This window comes from Delphinapterus leucas, chromosome 1 (assembly GCF_059928025.1).
Source record: "Delphinapterus leucas isolate spDelLeu-1000000601 "Yukka" chromosome 1, BTC_Dleu_Yukka2, whole genome shotgun sequence".
Classification (NCBI taxonomy): domain Eukaryota; kingdom Metazoa; phylum Chordata; class Mammalia; order Artiodactyla; family Monodontidae; genus Delphinapterus; species Delphinapterus leucas.
Genome location: NC_143129.1, coordinates 146,068,531 through 146,090,337, shown reverse-complemented (window position 1 = coordinate 146,090,337; position 21,807 = coordinate 146,068,531). Strand labels below are relative to the sequence as shown.

Genomic DNA, 21,807 nt, shown 5'->3' with positions numbered 1-21,807 from the left:
GACTCCAATGGTTTCTGGCTTCTACACACATCTTCTCTATTATTATTATTATTATTATTAGCCGTGCTGCATAGCTTGCGGGATTTTAGTTCCCCCACCAGCGATTGAACCTGGCCCACGACAGTGAAAGCGCGGAGGTCCTAACCACTGGACCGCCAGGGAACTCGTGCACACATTTTCTCTAATACCGGCTCAAGTGAGCTCGAAGGGCAGCTCGACAGGGCTAATCACGGTATGTCAAAAACCTTCTGCTGGGCAAACTTGACGGGTGACTAGTTAACGACAGCAGCCACCATCTACTGCTTAGAGCGCCAGGAACCGTACACACCAAGTTGTTTCATTTCACATCTAGGAACGTGGGGGCTGGGTTGAATGATCATACCTCTACTTCTCAGATGAGGAAACAGAGGTTTAAATTTTTTCCCACGATCTCCCAGGGACAGAGTCTGGACCAAATTTATCAGATTCCAAAAGTTTTTTCGGCTTCTCTTTTTCTCCAGTTCAGTTTCTATCTTGTTCCAAAACAGGAGAAGGGTGTGGCTTCGGAGCTCGGTTTCCTGCCGCCTAGAGAGCAGAAGAGAGACCAACAGAGCCGGGAGGCTACGACCGTCTCAGTCCCGCAGTGGGCTGGACCCTCTGAGCCTCGGTGGGCCTGTGGGCGGGCCTATTTGCGGGCGGGCCCATCTGCGGGCGGGGCCCTCCGTGGGCGGGGCCAGAAGGCCGGAAGTTGTTCCGCGTACCGGCACAAACTGGACGCGAGTCCCTGACGCAGCGTCCTGGGGCACTGAGGGTGGCGGCCTAGTCTTTGTAACCAGAGCTCCGCATTCTCCGCGTTCTCGCTGCTGCCGCCTTCCGGGACGATGGTGGCCGGCCTGCTGCTGCGCGCCTGGCCCCGGGGCCTTGCCTTTGGCCCGGGAGCCCTCAGTCGGCTCCTAAGCACAGGCTTCGACCCGGGCCAGTACCTGCAGCTGAGCATCGTGCCCACTATGCACTACCAGGACAGTCTGCCCAGGTGAGCCCGGCCTCCCGGTCCCCGCCGTCCACGCGAGCTGGGGTTCGGCCCCAGCCTCTCACCAATCACTCACGCCTATTCTGCTGAACCCTCTTCCGCCTCTAAAGTTTTACTTGGGACGCTGCCGCATCCTCCAATCTGAAAATCCTGTGACTTTCAGGATCTCATGGTACTGGAACATCAGAATGCCCGAATTCTCTTCCAGAATCCCTCGCTCCCCCCAGCCATTGTTCTCTCAGATTTTCTCTCCTGAACTCTTTTCGACCTCCTACAAAAAACCGACTTCCAATCAAATATCTAATTGTCCCTCACATTTCTCCCTGAAAAACGTCCAACCTGCATATCGCCAACACTACCCTTAGCCCTCCAACTAGGTTGTCTCCCCGCATTCCTGCACAGAATATGGATCGGTCAATTCCTGATACATAATAGGTACTCTCCCTCAATTTCTCCCAGCACGCCACCTTTTTCACGCCTGTTACTCATAACCCTCAGCCCCACTCCCCATGCCTCCAGTCCTCTTGTATTTTTAGCACGCTCTCCTCCCCCAAGCAGATTCAAGTATTCATCTTACCCTCCAAGTCCTCAGCATTCTAAGTCCAATCTTCACCTGGAAACCTTTCACCCCTACCAAACCTTCCTCAACACTCCTCCCACCCTCCTCCCTAACCCACATTACTCCCTGCAACTTCAGCCCACCCTCACAGAATTCTAGGCGGCACCCTCAGTACCCCTCCCCAAATCTTCTTATTCACATTAGATACAGAGCCCACCCAAATTCTGTGCCTCCTCACCATAGCTACGCCCCCACCCCCTTCTAAAACACTTCTCCCAGAATCTACTTCCCCTGTGAAACACAGCTCCCATACATCTTCCTTCTCCTTCCCTCATCCAGTATTTTCTTTAATTCAGCTTCCAGTTTGCCCAGTCTTTGAACTCCCAGCCTTACTCTAAGCTGCCAGGTCTCCTCCAATATTAGAAATGTCCCTAAATTCCTTCACCCCCTAAAACCAAACTTTAACTTCTCTACCTACTCACCAGTTAGTTCCTGGTGCCAAGTTCCAAATTTGTTTCAAAGAGCCTTTTTACTTCCTTTCTCCCCCAAGCTGCCATTAGGGATCTCCCTCCCAGTCCAGGGGCTGGAGACCCTACCCCATGAACAGAACAAAGATTGTCACAGGCATCAACCCCAACTACTAGGTTGCTGTTTTTCTCTACAGCCGGGAACCCCTTAACCCATTGTCATCACTGCCCACCCCCATCCCCTCAGGAGTATCAGCTGAGGGATTCTTGTCAAATTACAGTGTGCAAACATCTAAAACAAGTTAAAATGAGATTATCTAGACCCAATCCCACTGTTTAAATTTGGCAGGAGGATGGGGAAGAGAAAGAAAAAGTCTCTGTGCCTGTGAGATAAGCCTTGACCTCTTGACTATGAGCTGAGCCAGTATGTGGGGGAAAGGTGAGGAATGACAGAGCCTGTCTTCACTTGCCAAGCCCAGCAACAGATGGCCTTTAACTTTCAGGCAGTCCCGGGCCCCACCCAGGTGTAAGGTCAGAGGGGGTTTTCTTCATTTTAGAATTGGAAAGCTGGGAAGAATATTAAGAATATCAAAGAATATCAAGATCATTTCCTCTAATCCACAGCACAGATATCTTGGAGCTACATACAGTAGCGCTCATCACCCGTGTATAACTTTAAATGATGACTCCCTCCCCAGGCCTCCACCACCTCACCTGTAAGTTGGAAGTTAGATGAGATTCCTTTTATCTGAGATTCTGGAGAGGTAAAATGAATTGTCTTTCACACTCGTTTTGATGTCACACTTGGTGAAAAGCCCTGGCTTTGAAGTCTGGTAGAACTTAAGTTTCAGATTCCGGATCTGATACTCTTTCTGTATAGCTTCAGGCAATTCAGTCAACCTCTTTGAGCCCTAGTTCTTACCTGTAAGGTAGGAACAGAAAGCACAATTCATAGGGCTGTTGTGAGGCTAGAGTGAGATAAGATGCCAAAATAGGGAACTGTCCTTATTAGTTGGCATGGGAAGGACTAGTCCCTTAGTATTAAATGGTCCAAATGCATCTCCCTTCCTCCTTACCTCTTTCCTTTCCTATTATATCACTGCCTTTTAATCAAGTGGCTTTGGACTTGCTTTCCTCTAGGAACCTTTGCACTATCATTTGCTTGGTTTTTAGGTGTTACGTTTTTTTCTTTGCTCTTTTTCAGTGTAGTCAAATATACAAAACATAAAATTTACCATTTTAACTATTTTTAGGTGTACAGTTCAGTTAGGTTTTTTTTTAGGGTTCTATTTATACACACTGAGCAGTTAATTTCAGAATATAAAAATGCAAGTCCGAAGTAGAGAAAGGGTGGAACAACCTGACCTACACATTCACATTATTAATTTGATAACCATTTATTAATAGGGATTTGGAGACCAGTCAGTCATGTTGAGGAGCTTACTGTATAGTGGGGGAGATTTAACAGGTAAACAGTTATGATATAATGGATAAGTGGCAAGCAGCATCTCATGGTGGTTACAGTCATGAGATAGGAGTCAGATTTGATTTTTTTTTAATTAATTAATTTATTTATTTTTGGCTGTGTTGGGTCTTCGTTGCTGCATGCAGGCTTTCTCTAGTTGTGGCGAGTGGGGGCTACTCTTCGTTGTGGTGCGTGGGCTTCTCATTGCAGTGGCTCCTCTTGTTGCGGAGCACAGGTTCTAGGCATACGAGCTTCAGTAGTTGTGGCACGTGGCCTCAGTAGTTGTGGCTCGCGGGCTCTAGAGCTCAGGCTCAGTAGTTGTGTTGCATGGGCTTAGTTGCTCTGCAGCTTGTGTGATCTTCCCGGACCAGGGCTTGCACCCGTGTCCCCTGAATTGGCAGGTGGATTCTTAACCACTGCACCACCAGGGAAGTCCCGAAGCACAGAGTCTTAACTACTGAACTTCCAGGGAAGTCCCTCTGCCCGTTTTTTAAGTCAGGTTGTTTATTTGATGTTGAATTGTATGAGCTGTTTATATATTTTGGACATTAGCCTCTTATTAGTCATATCATTTGCAAATACTTTCTCCTATTCAGTAGGTTGTCTTTTTTTTTTTTTGGATGGTTTCCTTTGCTGTGCAAAATCTTTTAAATTTGATTAGTTCCCATTTGTTTTTGTTTTGTTTTGTTTTGTTTTTGCTTTTGTTTCCTTTGCCTTTAGGAAACAGATCAAAAAAAATATTACTGTGATTCATGTCAAAGAGTGTTCTGACAATGTTTTCTTTTAGGAGTTTTGTGGTTTCCAGTCTTACATTTAGCTCTTTAATCCATTTTTTAAAATTTTTATTTGTTTATTTATTTATTTTGCGGTATGTGGGCCTCTCACTGTGTGGCCTCTCCCATTGCAGAGCACAGGCTCCAGATGCGCAGGCTCAATGGCCATGGCTCATGGTACCAGCCGCTCCGCGGCATGTGGGATCTTCCTGGACTGGGGCACGAGCCCGTGTCCCCTGCTTCGGCAGGCAGACTCTCAACCACTGCGCCACCAGGGAAGCCCTTTAGTCCATTTTGAGTTTATTTTTGTGTATGGTTTGATAAAATATTCTAATTTCACTCTTTTACACATAGCTGTTCCATTTTCTCAGCACCACTTAAGGAAGAGACTGTTTTTTCTCTATTGTGTATTCTTGCCTCCTTTGTCATAGATTAATTGACCATAAGTGTGTGGTTTTATTTCTGGGCTCTCTCTTATGTTCCATTGATCTATGTTTTTGTGCCAGTACCATAGTGTTTTGATTATGCTAGCTTTGTAGTATGGTCTGAAGTCAGAGAATGTGATATCTCCAGCTCTCTTCTTCTTTCTCAAGATTGTTTTGGCTATTTGGGGGTCTTTTGTGTTTCCATACAAATTTTAAAATTATTTGTTCTAGTTCTGTGAAAAATGACATTGGTATTTTGATAGGGATTGCATTGAATCTGTAGATTGCTTTGGGTAGTATGGTCATTTTAATGATATTAATTCTTCCAGTCCATTAACAAGGTATATCTTTCCATCTGTTTGTGTCATCTTCGATTTCTTTCTTCAGTGTCTTATAGGTCTTTTACCTCTTTAGTTAGATTTATTCCTAGGTATTCATTTTGATGCGTTTGTGAATGGGCTTGTTTCCTTAGTTTCTCCTCCTGATAGTTCATTGTTAGCATGTAGAATGCAACAGATTTCTGTATATCAATTTTGTGTCCTGCAACTTTACTGAATTCATTGATGAGCTCTAGTAGTTTTTTAATAGTGTCTTTAGGATTTTCTATGACATAGTATCATGTCATCTGCAAACTCTGACAGTTTTGCTTCTTCCTTTTCAATTTGGATTCCTTTTATTTCTTTTTCTTGTCTGATTGTTGTGGCTATGGCTTCCAATAGCATGTTGATTAAAGGGGCAAGAGTGGAATTCCTTGTCTGGTCCCTAATCTTAGAGGAAATGCTATCAGCTTTTCATCATTGAGTATGTGTTAGCTCTGGAGTTATCATATGTGACCTTTATTATGCTGATGTGTGTTCCCTCTGTACTTACTTTGTGGAGAGTATTGTCATAAATAGATGTTGAATTTTGTCAAAATTTTTTCTGCAGCCTCAGTAGTTGTGGCGCACGGGCTTAGTTGCTCCATGGCATGTGGGATCTTCCTGGACCAGGGCTCAAACCCGTGTCCCCTGCATTGGCAGGCGGATTCTTAACCACTGAGCCACTAGGGAAGTCCCGATATGTATATTCTTATTGCCATTTTGTTCATTGTTTTGAGACTGTTTTTGTAGTTCTCTTTTGTTCCTTTATTAGTCCTTTGTTCTCTTCTCTTGTGATTTGGTGACAATCTTTAGTCTTACCTTTGGGCTCCTTTCTCTTTTTTCTGCGTGTTATCAATTATAGATTTTTGGTTTGTGGTTACCGTGAGATTTAAATATAGCCATCTGTGTATACACATGATTGTTTTTAGTTGCTGGTTTCTTAATTTCAAATGCATTTTAACAACCCTGCATTTGTACTGTCCTTCCATATCATGATGACGGTTTTTGACATCATATTTTAGATCTAATTGTTTTGTATCCCTTAACTGCTTATTGTGGCTATAGATGATTTTACCAGTTTTTTCTTTTAACCTTCCTACTAGCTTTGTATGTGGTTGATGATCTAACTTTTTTGTATATTTGCCTTTACTGGTGAGCTTTTTCCTTTTCTAATCTTCATGTTTCTAGTTATGACCTTTTCTTTTTTGCTTAGAGAAGTCCCTTTAACATTTCTTGCAAAGCTGGTTTGGTGGTGCTGAACTCTTTTAGGTTTTGCTTGTTTGAAAAACTTTTGATCTCTCCATCAAATCTGAATGAGAGCCTTGCTGGGTAGAGTATTCTCGGTTGTAGGTTTTTCTTTTTTATCACTTTAAATATATCATGCCACTCCTTTCTGGCCTGCAGAGTCTGCTGAAAAGTCAGCTGATAACCTCATGGGAGTTCCCTTGTAAGTAACTTGTTGCTTTTCCCTTGCTGCTTTTAATATTTTCTCTTTATGCTTAATTTTTACCATTTAATTACAATGTGCCTTGATGTGTTCCTCTTTGGGTTCATCCTGTATGGGACCCTTTGTGCTTCCCGGACTTGGATGTCTGTTTTCTTTCACATGTTAGGGACGTTTTCAGCTATTGTGTTTTCAAATATGTTCTCTGCCCCTTTCTCTCTCTCTTCTCCTTCTGGGATCCCTATAATGTGAATATTAGTACAGTTGATATTGTCCCAGAGGTCCCTTAAACCATCCTCATTTCTTTTCACTCTGTTTTCTTTTTTTTTGTTCAGCATGAGTGATTTCCACTACCCTGTCTTCTAGCTCATGTGATCTGTTCCTCTGTTATCATTTAGTCTCCCGTTGATTCCTTCTAGTGTATTTTTCATTTCAGTTAGTGTATTCTTCACCTCTGTTTGATTGTTCTTTATATTTTCTAAGTCTTTGTTAAAAACGTCTAACTTCTTGCTCTGTGCATCCATTCTTCTCCTGAGTTCTGTGATCGTCTTTACAGTCATTACCCTGAACTCTTTATCAGGTAGACTGCCTGTCTCCACTTCACTTAATTCTTCTTCTGGGGTTTTAGTTTGTTCCTTCATTTGGAACATGTTCCTTTGTCACTTCATTTTGCCTAACTTGCTGTTTTTATCTCTGTGTATCTGGTAGGTTGGTCATGTTTCCCAATCTTGGAGAAGTGGCCTTTTGTAAGAGATGTCCTATGCGTCCCAGTATTGCACTCTTTTGTCACCAGAGCTACATGCTCTAGGGGTGCCCCTAATGTGGACTGCGTAGGTCCTTCTCCTGTGGTAGGCTGACTACCATGGGCAGTCTGATAGGCTTTGTTGTCCCCTGGTCTGGTTGGTTGCCAGGCCCTGCCGTATGCAGAGGCTGCTGGCTGCCAGTTGGCTGGGCCGGGTCACAAGGTGGTTGGCTGCAGAGCTCCAGGGGTCCCAGGGCTAGTGCTGGCTCACTGGTGGGCAGAGTCAATTCCTGGGGTCTGGCTGCAGGGCCCAGGGGGCCCAGAGGTTCCAGATCTGGTGCTGGACTGCTGGTGGATGGGGCTGGCTCCTGACACAGCTGGCTGCAGGGTCAAGGGTATCCCGAAGTTTGTATTGGCCTGCTGGTGGGTGAGGCCAGGGCCCAACCAGTCCCAGGGCAGGTGCTGCTGGCCTGCTGGAGTCTGAGCTGGGTCCTCCAGCTGAGGGGCTGTTGTTGCCCTGGGGCTGGTGTCCACCAGCTAGTGGGTAGGCTGGTCCTGAGGCTAGAGCAGGCTTACTGGTGGGCAGGTCAGGGATTTGAGGGCTGGTGCCTGCTCACTGGTGGGTGCATCTGGGTCCTGTGGTCTCTGGCGGCAGGGCCCTGGGGGTCCTGGGTCTAGTGCCTGTGCACTGGTAACATTCCTACTTTTAAAGTGTACAGTTCCATGGGGGAGGGTTCTAGGACCACAGCGTTGTGCAGCTATCACCACCATCTAATTCATCGCCTCTCCCCGTCATTGCAGTCGTTCCCCATCCCCCCAACACCCTTGGTAACCACCAGTCTACTTTCTGAAAAGTGACTTGTTTAAAACTGGAACTCGGGTTTGTTTGGCTTCAAAGCTTAGGCTTTTCCAGCATAGCACACTGTTGCTAAACAAAGAACGAATCCACAGTTGACAGGATTATGCTCCCTTGCATACCTTCAGTTTTCTTCCTTGTTGCCTGCTTGGAAGAGCCTGTGTAAGTGTCAGAGTTGATTCTGTCAGAGCAGGGGGGATCACCGATGGAGTATCCAGTCAGAAGAGGGCAGAGGAGCCAGTCTTGAGAAAACTGGCACTTTTAGGGCAAGAGGACATAATGGAGGAAAAGAGAGTCAGAAGAAGATGTCAAAACCAACAGGATGGGAGAAGAGAATCTCTAACTCCATCTTCTGCATCCTTCAAGGATCTCATGGTCTGCAGTCTGATGGGGAAGAGAGACATAAATACATAAATGCCACTAAAAATGATAGAGAAGAATATAGGGTCCTGGGGTGCATAGGGGGGTAAAGGAAGGTAATCAACTAATTCATTTAACACACATTGAGTACCTATTCTATGCCAGCCCATGTGCCAGTGGAGGTGAGAAAAGGAGATTCAGAGGAAGAATCCTAATGAGTGGTGAGCTCCCCTCTCTATACATCACCATAATCATGCGAGCCAACTCTGTGCATTCCTTCCCAGCTCCACATTCGGTGACATCATGTTGGTAGCTTGAACTTGGCCATGGTGGGAGATTTACAGAAATTGGTAAATGCTACAAATCAGGGCTTCACCCCCTGCCCACCAGAGAGCTGGTTTACTAACCCAGCATTCCTTGGAGTGGATAACAGATGAGGATGGGGAGAAGGTGGTACAATTAGATTTGAGGGGAAAGAAACGTGTTTGATGTTGATGGCGGGTTGTGGAGGTTAGGAGGGTGTTGGTCCTTCCTAGAAGTTGGGGAGTGGCTTTCTTTGAGGAGAAATCTGAAGGCAAGTGGTATTTACAGAATAGTCAGATTTTGAGAAAGGTGAGGAGGTAGAAGAAGTTCTAGAGAAGAAGTTATAGAATATAGGGTAGTTTATTCAGAACGGAATGGGGGTTCTGCAAGATAGAGTGGAGGTGGCTTGTGAAGAATAATAGCTATGGTATTAAACTGGATGTTGCTGAGTGGGTCGAAGGGAATGGCTGGGGACAGGGTTTGTGCCTAAGGTGGGAGGTGTCAAAAGAGGAGGGAAGCAGGAAGCTAGGAGGGAAATGAAAAGGAGATGGAAGGAGCTGTCTATAGATATCAATAGGTATCTGGGTTCTACAAATACACATTCCATATGTGCTGTATGTTTAGTGCCTACTATATGTCAGGTACCTTGTTAAGTTCTTTATATATTTATTTCATTTAATCCTCATAATGGCCCAGTGAGCTAATATTTAACACATGGAGGAAGAAGGTTTGGAGAGGTAAGAAGTTTGCCCAAGATCACCTAGATAGTAAGTGACAGAATCCTGGATGCAAACTCTGAGTTATCTGTGAGAGTCCACAGGCTGTGAACCTAACCTCTCCATATACCAGCTGTGCTGGTGATAGACTTGTGCTGGGTGGGGCTGGAACTTGACAGGATTTCAGATCTCTCTGTGAGGCAGTTCTTCTCTCCAACTTCCTGTGAGGCAGGAAATGGAGTCTGAGGGACATGAAGTAATTTGCCACCTATAACCATATCAGAGAGATTAAGTGACAGAGCTGGGACTTAAGCCTAGGTCCGATTCTAAATGTCCTTGTCTTTTCACCGTCAGTAGTTCTTATACTTTTAGATTTCACAGATCAGTAAAATTATAGGGGAAAACAGTGTTATCAACATTATTTCTTAAAAAAAAAAGACCTTTAATGACTCTCACCCAAAAAGGGGGGGTTGGGACAATCTCAGAATTAAGAACAGACTTTTCATGTAAGCAAACTTAGCTTGTGAAAAGCTAACTGTACTGTCCATGTTTGTTTTATTTCCTTGTGAACCAGTAACTTCACAACTATGGCCATCTTCTGCAAGTATCAGATAATCCAGTGATATGGACTATGTTGTTATTTGACATTTACAATGAGGGTATTTTATGGAAGGCAAAAATATAGACTTGGTAAGTTTAGCATATTCATTAAGTGATCTTTGATAATTTTTATAGAAAACAGGGGACTTTGTATCCATGATAATAATTTTTTTGTAGAATCTATACTGCCTTAATTTAGTTCCATTGAGAAAATTCAGTTTGTTGTGCTAATAACTCCAAAATAAATCATCACTCTGAAAACTTACTTTACCCCACTAAAGTAAGTTCAAGCTAGAGTTAACACTCCAGAATCTTTTGAATAAGGACTGCTTTTATAAAACTGCCATTGCCTCTAATTTAGAATTGTTTAAAAAGAAGGTAAATTTTCCTTAATGTCCCTACTGTATCAAAACAAAGTCTTGAGAAAGGCAAGTAGGTAACTTTGTACTTATGAGATAGCTGAGCTAGTGTTAGGGATTTTCTGCATAAGTCCATGTAAGAGGACCTACAGTGTTACAGTGTTGTGAATGGTTACTCAGTGCAGCCTAAGTCCATGATGGCTGTAAATTCAGATTTATTTTTTGACATAGTATTTTGGATAAACATGCATTGAAAAATAAACTGAAGAACTACAGTGTATCTTATTAGTAAGGTCTTAAACTGTGTTTTATGGATAACTTTTCAGTTTTCCTAAATGGCTGCTATATTTAGATATTTTGAATGTATCAGTGTTAATTTTGAGTTGGCAGAGGTAACCTAACAAACTTGGATTAAGTTTTGGTACTAGGGGATATATCTTTCAATAAAATTATTAATATGAAAAAAAAAAGTATGCCTCACGACATACCCCTGGTGTTTTCATTTCACTGTGGACCTGTAACTTCATCGCCATAGCTGTCATTGGGAATCCACCGGTAGAGAATGATGAGTAAGTAAGCACGGAGGAAGATTTGGTTCTTCCTCACAGGACTCCTGGTGAGCTGGGCATGGCTTGATGGTCGATCCCATGGTTGGCTGGCCCATTGGACAGACCTGTGTTTCCCTTTTGTATGATTCTCTGTCATAAAATACACTAGAAAATTTAAAAATAGAAGTTTTTTTTCATCTTGGGAGAGAAAAAGACAGTCGTTCAAACTAAGGGTAGAAATAAAATCAGTGCCAGTACAGGGTTAACACAGGTATTATAACTGTGACAGGAAACAGGAATTTTGGGGCAGACTCTGCTTCCCCATTTTGAATCTGTTAGTACGTTTACTAATTCAGCTTATGAAATTCATCATTAATACATTAAAAAGTTATTATTTTACTTAAAAAAAAAGAGCTACCAATTATACTTAAATTCATCTATTCTCATTTGTAAGTGGCTTCCTTTTGTTGTTTGTTTTTTTTGGAAAGAAGTTAATTATCCAGTAATTATTGGTTAGTTTGGTTTGGGAAGCTAGTTAACCTCTTCCACAGATTGTCACCCTTACACTTGACCTTACTTTCTTCCCAGGCTGCCTATTCCCAAACTTGAAGACACCATTAGGAGATACCTCAGTGCGCAGAAGCCTCTCTTGGATGATGGCCAGTTCAGGTAAAAGCTGAGAACCCTGAATGGCCATGGATGGGTGGCTCAGGGGAGGCTGGCAAGTGCCGGTGAACCAAGTTTCAGGGAGTGTCTGTGATTTGATTGGGTCACCAGGCACCTAGGACCTGGTCTTTACGTTTGCAAGTTCAGGAAATAGATTTTCACTCATGAAGGGCTGACCAGGCCCTGAGGTGAGAGTCTCTTTAACTAGACTCAACAGGCAATGGTTTATAAGCCAGAATGCCAAATTTGTGCTATCTTGGTGGGTGTTACCTGGTTGGCTAGCTGGTACCAGTCATTTACAGGGGGCATGTGCTCTTGGTAGGGAGGTTCATTAAGGAGAGCATGTGGCAGACCAGAAGTTTGCTTGGTGAGCATATGTACTGGGTTGGATAGTGTGCCCTCCAAATTCATTCCCTTTTGAGAACCTCATTATGTGACCTTATTTGGAAATAGGGTAGTTGCAGATGTAATTAATTAAGATGAGGTCATACTGGAGAGAGCTGAGTCCTTAATCCAATATGACTGGTATACTTATAAGAAGAGGAGAGACACAGAGACAGCCATGTGAGGACAGAGGCAGATGACAGTGGATCAACAAGCCAAGGATACCTGGTGACACCAGAAGCTAAGAGGAAGTCCTGGAACAGATTCTCCACTGGAGTCTTCGGAGAGAATATGGTCTTGTCAGCACCTTGATTCTGTACTTCTAGCCTCCAGAACTGTGAGAGAATAAGCTTCTGTTGTCTTAAGCCATCCAGTCTGTGGTACTTTGTTATGGCAGTCCTAGGAAACTAATTCAGTATGGAATTGGAAAATAATATTGGATATTGTTAAAAAGCGGATTCCATCAAGCTCTTGTATCCTGGTATAGTACTCTTTTTCCACAATGGGAATTTGTCGTGCAAATAACTGGCCTTCTCATTAGAATCACGGAGTCCTTCAGTGGACAGTGCTGGGAAAAAAAGATGAACCATTCATAATGTAGTCCTCTGCTTTTAAATATTCCACATTAGTCACTTGAAGCTTCTATTGACATGGTAATGATGTAATAGCTACCTGTTACTACGTATTATGTTTCAAACTATCCTAAATCCTTAGCTCTTATAAATATTTTAAAAATCATGTAAGGTGGTATATTATCTCTATTTTACATATAGAGAAACTGAGACTGAGAGAGATCAAGTAACTTGTCCACGGTTATACAGTTTGAAAGTAACAGAGCTAGAATTCAAACTTAGCTCTTCTTGGCTCCAAAGCTTATATCATTTTCTCCATGCCTCCTAGATTACACATTATTTTATGAGATGTGGATTCATCTTCCTAATCAATCATTTTAAGATATCCTAGATTTATCTGTTTAGATTGATTCCTGTTCTTCTGACCAGAGGTACTTTCTGATCTCAGTCCCTGGTTCTAGGGATATGCTATTGGGGACCCAAAGTTCTGTGATGAGTTCTTGGCCATGAATCTAAAAATCGTCTATTCCCCAGCCGCATAGCACAGGGAGATCAGCTCAGTGCTCTGTGACCACCTAGAGGGGTAGGATAGGGAGGGTGGGAGGGAGACGCAAGAGGGAGGAGATATGGGGATATATGTATATGTATAGCTGATTCACTTTGTTATAAAAGCAGAAACTAACACACCATTGTAAAGTAATTATACTCCAATAAAGATGTTAAAAAATAATAATAATAAATAAATAAAAATCATCTATTCCCTGCCATGGTTTGACTCTATCTTTTTTTGAACATTTCAGGAAAACGGAACAATTGTGTAAGAGTTTTGAAAATGGGATTGGAAAAGAACTGCACAAGCAGCTGGTCGCTCAGGACAAGCAGAATAAACATACGAGCTACATTTCAGGTGGGTAGGCAGGGCTGTGGGCTTGATATTTCCAGAGCCCTCTGTAATAGAAAGCAAGTCATCTTCTCTCCTGTTTTAATCTCACAGATATTTTTGGTGAGACCAGCACTGAAGTGTTATCTCATCCTCTCTTCCTGAGGTAAACATTAAGGTTGAGTGAGTTCATCCTCCACTGAGGTGATGCCTGGAGTCCATGCTCAAGAGCAGTAGCTTGCCTGCTCTGTAGGTGGGATCAAGACAGAACCTAATCATTGGTTCTGTCTGTAAAGGATGCAGGATTTAGTCGTATGTCCTGTGTGTATCATTCTACGTCCTTCACGGTCTGGCCCAACTGCCCGATCCAGCCTCATCTCTTACCATCCTCCCTGACACACCCATGCTTCAGCAAAACTGAACAACTCCTTCCCTCAACCCGTTAGTCTTTCATTCTTCTGTGCCTTTATCCATGTTGTTCGCCCCACCATTTTTTACCTGGCAAATTCTTCCTTTAAGACCCAGTTAGGGTGGTTATGAGAGGTTCAGGACAGGGGCTAGGCAAAATGGGAGATGGGGATCAAAAGTTACAAACTTGCAGTTATAAAATAAGTAAGTCCTGGGGATGTAATATATAACCTGGTGACTATAGTTAATAATACTGTATTGTATATTTGAAAGTTGCTGTGAGTGTAGATTTTAAAGCTTCTCATAAGAAAATAAATTTTCTAAGTATGTATGGTGATGGATGTCAGCTAGACTTATTGTGCTGAGCATTTTGCAGTGTATACAAATATCAAATCATTATGTTGTACACTTGAAACTAATATAATGTTATATGTCAATTACATCTCAATTAAGAAAAAGAAAAAAGAAAAGATCGGGTAGGATGATTTTTCTATGAAACCTTTCAGCCCTTCTTCCCATTCAGAGTTGGTTGCTTCCACCTCTGTTCCCACAGCACTTCTTTTAACTCAGTTCATATTTTTAATAAGGTTATACATGCGTATAGTTTAAAGAATCAAATAGTTTTCTCAGGTTTGTTAGGAGAAACAGAAATTTCCTGACCTTGCCCTAATTTCTCACTTCTCATTTTCCCCCATTCTCTAAATTACTGACTCATATTAATGCATCTTTTGTAGTTTTAGGCATTATCTATTGATGTCTCACTGTAAAAGATTAGGATTTAGCAGTCTCTTATATCCTCACCACATTTCCATCCCCTCATTGTCACAGTATAGTTATTTGTAATTTTCGTTTGCTCAATACCTAGTGTTTACACTATTATAATCATGTAAACACTATTGTCAGCTGAATTGTGTAGCACATTGGAATTGTTTTTCCTTTCCCATATGAACTTTGTTTTCTCTGAAGTTAATAATTCTACTTTCTTTTGTTTTGCTTTCTATGTGCTTAATAATTTACCTGGGATTTTTTTTTTTTTTAATTCTCATCTTCCTTCCTAGTCTGTCTCGAATTTGCTTTTTGCTGGTTTGTTTTACCCTCTTTTCTTTCTTCAGATGTTTCATAATCCTTCTCTGTTGTCTTAGATCTGAATGAGATATTTAAAAGTTGTGGGAAGCTCTGTAGCTGAGGGCGTGCTTGTCAGTCACAGCTTCACTGTAATGTGATCAGCTAAGCCATTTCCTCGGGGTGCCCCTAATGGTGGTGTCTTTGGGTTAGACTCCCAGGGAAGGCTTTTCCGGTAAACTGCCAAAAGGTATTTTCCTGTTTGCTGCTGTCGTCGGAGTGGGATAAGGGAAGAAGGCTTGAGCTCTCATATGTAACTTATGTCCCCCAATTTTACTTTCTCCAGTGAATAAAACTTAAGTCTCCTATTGGAGTGGGGAGGGAATCTGGGGTGTGGGGTGGGGGTTTAATTGAACAGCCCTTCAACCAGATATATCTAGGCTGCTACTTCCTGAGCCCTCTGGGGGTTCTGCTGTGTAAATCATACTGTTTCTTGGCTTTCTCTGCTGCCAGGTTAGGGTTGGCTTCCTTGAATTGGCTGGAGAGCTTTCTAATATTTGCTCTTTTCTCGTCTCTCATTCTCTTTGCCTTATTGGTTTCTGTCTCTTTAAAATTCTTTTACTGAACGGATCAGAGGTATAAATTCATGTCTTCTTTTGTCAAATACGTCTTGCCCCCGTTTTAATGCATTGCATTATGTTTTAATTCTATTTGTCTCCTTCATCAGAGTTCTTCTGAATTAAAGTCCATGCCCTATTCCTCTCTATATCCCCTGGGCCAGGGCCTGGCACAGCACTGATTCGCAAGGAATGAAGGGACCAACAAATGAATAATAGATAAATTCATGTCCGTTAATCCTTTCCCAATACTTTATATGTAAAAACTATTTCTTTGAATCAAAGATAGGCTATATTTGATTAGGAAGTTCCTAATCCCACCAGGAACTTCCCTTGAAAACACATTTTCTGATAAGATACTGCCTCTGGAATTTTTACAAGCAAAACATCCACAGGAATACAGAGGGCTAGTTGGAGTGGTTCTCTCGCACTGATAGTTATTTCTAATTGCTTTTCAAGCATTTCCTAAAAGAGGGAGTGCAGTAATGTACACAGTACACAGAATGATGGTGAAGACTTTCTGCCATATTAGGGAGACAGTCAGGTGTGAATGTTGTCCCTGAAAGGAGATGAAGCACGAGAAACCTAAGCTGATGGGGTGGGAATTAACAGCTATTCTATTTCAGCATGAATGCCAGTGAGGTATTATTGTTTTTTATTTCTGTAAGTGTCAAAAAAGGAAACGGAATGAGGAAGAAAAAGCAATTAATAAACATTAGGGAAATGTAAATCAAAACCACAATGATGGTTACCCACCAGAATGGCTCCAATCAAATAAGACTTATAGTAACAATAACAAATGCTGCTGAGGATGTGGAGAAATTGGAACCCTTGTATACTGCTGGTGGTAATGGTTCAGCCACTTTGTTTTTTTTTTTAATTTATTTATTTAATTTATTTATTTTTGGCTGCGTTGGGTTTTTGTTGCTGCGTGCGGGCCTTTTCTAGTTGCAGCGAGCGGGGGCTACTCTTCGTTGTGGTGCACGTGCTTCTCATTGCGGTGGCTTCTCTTGTTGTGGAGCACGGGCTCTAGGCACGCGGGCTTCAGTAGTTGTGGCTTGCGGGCTCTAGAGCACAGGCTCAGTAGTTGTGACGCACAGGCTTAGTTGCTCCACGGCATGTGGGATCTTCCCGGCCCAGGGCTTGAACCCGTGTCCCCTGCATTGGCAGGCGGATTCTTAACCACTGTGCCACCAGGGAAGCCCTGGTTCAGCCACTTTGTAAGGCACCCTGGCAGTTCCTCAAAAGGTTAAACATAGAGTTCAGTCCAAGATGGCAGAGTAGAAGGACGTGGAGCTCACCTCCTCCCACAAATACATCAGAAACATATCTACATGTTCCAGTTCTCACGGAACATCTACTGAAAGCTTGCAGAAGATCTCATACAACCAAAGCTGCAAGAAAGATCCTCATGTAACTGGGTAGGACGAAGGGAAAAGGGAGAAGAGGATGTGGGACAGGACCTGTGCTCCTGGGAGGGAGCGGTGAAAGAGGACAGCTTCCCTCACCCTGAGAACATCCTTCACTGGCTGGGGGGTCCACCAGGACAGATAGGGAGCTTCAGAGGCTGGAGAGGAGAGTGTGGGAGCTGGCTTGCCACCCTGCAGGGTAGAGATACACCAACATAGATGGTTCTGGCCATGTTGCCACATTTCTGAGCCCAAGATGCATGCCTGCTGGTGTGTGCAGTGACTGGGTGGTGAAACTCAGGTTTCAGAGGACAGACCCAGGGAGAGGACACGGTTTGGCTGTGGGGAGACATCCCAAAGGGCCTGGAGTGTGACCCAGGCTGCAACTGGGGGTGCACACAGGATGGAGCATGGGTCTGCCATAGGAGCCCCATTGTCAACACACAAGGGGAGGGGGGTGGGCCTGCCATAGCAGCCTCACTGTCAGCATGCTCACAGCAGGGTGTGACTCCAATCACCAGAGATGCTGTGAACTTTGTGGGTGGCACACATGAAGGTGGGCCTGAAGTCTGAGCTTATCGCTGGCGATTCCACTGCAGGTGCCGGGTTGCAGCTTTGGCAGGTTGCCGCTCTGGCAGATTTTGGGTTCAGGACTGCACGTGCCTGCCTGGGGGCTGTCTGAGCTGATTACCAGCAGTCCCATTGTGGGTGCAGGGAGGTGGCCCCAGTGAGTTCTCACTATGGTGGATTTGGGACCAGAACCATGCATGCCTGAAGGCCATCTGTGTCAATTGTAGACGGGCTCAGGGAACACGACTCCAGTGGGTTTATGGAGCAACCACTTTGTGAGTGCACCTGCACGCTTAAGGGACCTCAGGTTACCAGAGCCCCCAAGCAAAGGTGTCCCCCAAGGGCAGTGCCAGGCAATAGTGGTCTTTGTGGGTGCTCACACCAGGTGGCAGGCAGCATCACAGAATCGCACGTCCTGGCAGACAGTTCCTGGGGAGAAACATGCAGCAGCTCCTTTCCCAGAGGGAGTGCTCCAGTCCCGCCTACTTCACACCACAGCTTAGAACCAGATCTGGGGACTTCTACTACAACAATGGGGGAGCAGACCCTTCCCCTTTGCAGGGCTATGACATCCACAAAGCAAAGAGGAGGCCCCACCCAACATCCAGTGTGGGCTCTGGTCACCACAACACCAAACACACCCCCTATCAAGGGTACAAGGGCCACCCTAAGGAAAGAGATGGCAAGCATGCATACCAAAAACAGCCCTCACACGAGAAATTTTGGATTCAAGCAGGCTACACAGGGACACTCCCACATAAAAACAGCCCTTCAAGACCACAGTAGATAACTCTTTCTCCTAAATTCACAGTCAGAGAAATATAAGAAAAATGAAAAAGCAGAGGAATTACTCCCAATTAAAAGAATAAGAGAAAGCCCCTGAAAGAACAATGAAACAGATGACCTCTCCAGTCTACCAGACCACAAGTTCAAAAAGGAAGTAATAAAAATGCTGAAGGAATTAAGAAAAGCTATTGTTAGAAATTCAGATCATTGTAACAAGGAACTAGAAACTACAAAGAGGAGCCAATCAAAATTACACCATTCAATTGCCAAGATGAAAACAAAGCCAAAGGCAATAAATAGCAAACTAAATAATGCAGAAGAATGAATAAGTGATCTGGAAGATAGAATAGTGGAAATCACTCAAATCAGAACAGCAGACAAAGACAAATAAAAAAAAGTGAAAGCAACATACGAGATCTATGGGATAACGTAAAGCATGCCAATCTGCACATAATAGGAATCCTAGAAGCAGAAGAAAGAGAAAAGGGGATCGAAAATGTACTTGAAAAAATTATGGCTGAAAACTTCCCAGACCTAAAGAAGGAAACAGATTTCCAGGCACAGGAAGCACAGAGGGTCCCAAACAATATGAACCCAAACAGACCTACTCTAAGACGTATCATAATTAAAATGCCAAAAGTTAAGGAGAGAATTCTAAAAGTAGCAAGAGAAAAACAAATAGGCAGTTACAAGGGAACCCCCATAAGGCTATCAGCTGATTTCTCTACAGAAATTTTGCAGGCCGGAAGGGAGTGGCAAGATATAGTCAAAGTCCTGAAAGGGAAAAACCTGCAACCTAGGATACTCTACTCAGCAAGATTATCATTTAGAATAGAAGGAGAGAGAAAGAATTTCTCAGACAAGCAAAAACTAAAGGAATACAGGAATACTAAACCTATCTTAAACTAAATATTGAAAGGTCTTCTCTAAATGGAAAAGAAGCAAGAATCTATAGGAAAGAGAAAACAACAGTAGAAGAGGTAAGTATATAAAAGGATTAAAGCTCACTGAAATAAGTCAGTACATAGGTTTAAAATTTTTTTTAATTGTATGAAAGCGATTATAACTACAGTGTTCAGCAAAAGAATAAACATGAAGATGTAAAATGAGACATCAAATCACAAAATGTGGGGGAGGGGAGTAAGAAAATGTAGATCTTTTAGAATGTGTTTGAGCTTATATGACTACCAGTCTAAAGCAAGTAGATTTAGTGATGGGTTAACATACTTGAAAATCAGAGTAACCACAAATCAAAATCATATTTAAAAGATTCACAAAAAAAACAAAAAGAAAAAAGGTACTCAAGCATAATACAAAAGAAAACCATCAAACCACAAAAGGAAAAACAAAAAGAAACAAAGAAGATATACAAAATCAACTGAAAAACAAGGTTTAAAATGACAATAAATACATACTTATCAATAATTACTTTAAATGTCAATGGACAAAAGGCTCTGATCAAAAGACATAGAGTGGCAGACTGAATAATAAGACAAGAACCTACAATATGCTGCCTACAGTAGACCCACTTTAGGGCAAAGAACACACATGGATTGAAAGTGGATGGAAAAAATATTTCATGCAAGTGGAAGTGACAAGAAAGCAGGGATAGCAATACTTAAATCAGACAAAATAGACTTTAAAACAAGGTCATAAAGAAAGATAAAGAAGGGCACTGTATAATGATAAAAGGATCAATAAAAGAAGAGGATATTACATTCGTTATCCTATATGCTGTCAATATAGGAGCACCTAAATACATAAAACAAATACTAACAGACATAAAGGGAGAATTGATGGGAATACAATAATAGTAGGAGACTTTAACACCCCACTGACGTCAGCGGACAGATCTTCCAGACAGAAGATCAGTAATGCAACAGAGACTCTAAATGACACAATAGAACAGATTTAATTGATATCTTCAGGACATTACATCCAAAAAACCCAGAATACATTCTTTTCAAGTGCACATGGAATGTTGAAGAGGAGGGAACACTCCTAAAGTCATCCTATGAAGCCACCATCATCCTGATACTAAAACCAGACAAAGACATTATCAAAAAAGAAAATTACAGGCCAATATCTTTGATGAATATGGATATAAAAATCCTCAACAAAATATTAGCAAACCAAAGCCAACAACGCATAAAAAAGATCATACACCATGATCAAGTTGGATGCATCCCAGGGTCACAAGGGTGGTTCAGATATGCAAGTCAATCATGTGATACACCACATCAACAAAATAAAAGACAAAGACCATATGATCATCTCAGTAGATGCAGAAGAAAAATTTGATAAAATTCAACATTCATTCATGATAAAAACTCTTACCAAAGTGGGTTTAGAGGGAACATATCACAATATAATAAAAGCTATTTATGACAAACCCACAGCCAATATAATACTCAACAGTGAAACGCTAAAAGCCTTCCCACTAAATTCTGGAATAAGACAAGGATGCCCACTCTTACCACTTTTATTCAACATAGTATTGGAAGTCCTAGCCACAGCAATCAGATAAGAAAAAGACATAAAAAGTATCTAAATTGGAAGGGAAGAGGTAAAATTGTCATTATATGTAGATGACAGGATACTCTATATAGAAAACCCTAAAGACTCCCAAACACAGGAACTATTAGAACTGATAAACGAATTCAGTAAGGTAGAAGGATACAAGATTAACATAGAGAAATCAGTTGCATTTCTTTACACTAACAATGAAATATCAGGAAGACAAAGTAAAAAAACAATCCCTTTTAAAATTGTGTCCAAAAAAAGTGGAATACCTAGGAATAAACCTGACCGAAGAGATGAAAGACTTATATGCTGAGAACCGTAAAAACATTGATAAAGGAAATGAAAAGAAATACCATGCTCTTGGATTAGGAGAATTAATATAGTTAAAATGGCCATACTACCCAAAGCAATCTACAGATTTAACATGATCTGTATCAGATTACCCATGACATTTTTCACAGAACTAGAACAAATAATCCTAAAATTTACATGGAACCACAAAAGACCCAGAATTGCCAAAGTAATCCTGAGGAAAAAGAGCACAGCTAGAGGCATAATCTTCCCAGACTTCAGGCAATACTACAAAGGTACAGTAATGTAAACAGCATGGTATTGGCACAAAAACAGACATATGGATCAGTGGAACAGAATAGAGAGCCCAGAAATAAATCTACACACCTACAGTCAATTAATCTACAACAGAGTAGGCAAGAATATACAATGGAGAAAAGACAGCCTCTTCAATAAGTGGTGCTGGGAAAACTGGACAGCTGCATGTAAAAGAATGAAATTAGAACATTCTAACACCATATACAAAAATAAGCTCAAAATGGATTAAAGACCTAAATGTAAGACCAGATACTATAAAATTCCTAGAAGAAAGCATAGGAAGAACATTCTTTGACATAAACCACAGCAATATTTTTTTAGATCTGTCTCCTAGAG

At 42.2% G+C, this 21,807-nt stretch overlaps 1 protein-coding gene across 6 annotated transcripts in view; it reads left to right on the top strand.

Moving 5' to 3' along the window:
- Nucleotides 1–745: 745 nt before the first annotated feature.
- The window catches only part of CPT2 (carnitine palmitoyltransferase 2), a 40,308-nt gene continuing 19,246 nt past the window's right edge, over nt 746–21,807 (top strand). For 4 of the 6 annotated variants that reach the window (XR_016395312.1, XR_016395311.1, XM_022575724.2 and 1 more), the window contains exons 1-3: nt 746–1,012; nt 11,574–11,654; nt 13,408–13,514. Coding sequence is in view for 3 of the 6 variants with exons in the window: in XM_022575724.2 (XP_022431432.2) it covers nt 861–1,012; nt 11,574–11,654; nt 13,408–13,514 (340 nt within the window). In the remaining 3 variants the exon portion in view is untranslated. Of the gene's footprint in view, nt 1,013–7,967; nt 10,169–11,573; nt 11,655–13,407; nt 13,515–13,601; nt 13,654–21,807 lie in introns of those variants that run through there. The other 2 variants (XM_030759999.2, XM_022575726.3) reach the window with 2 other exon arrangements.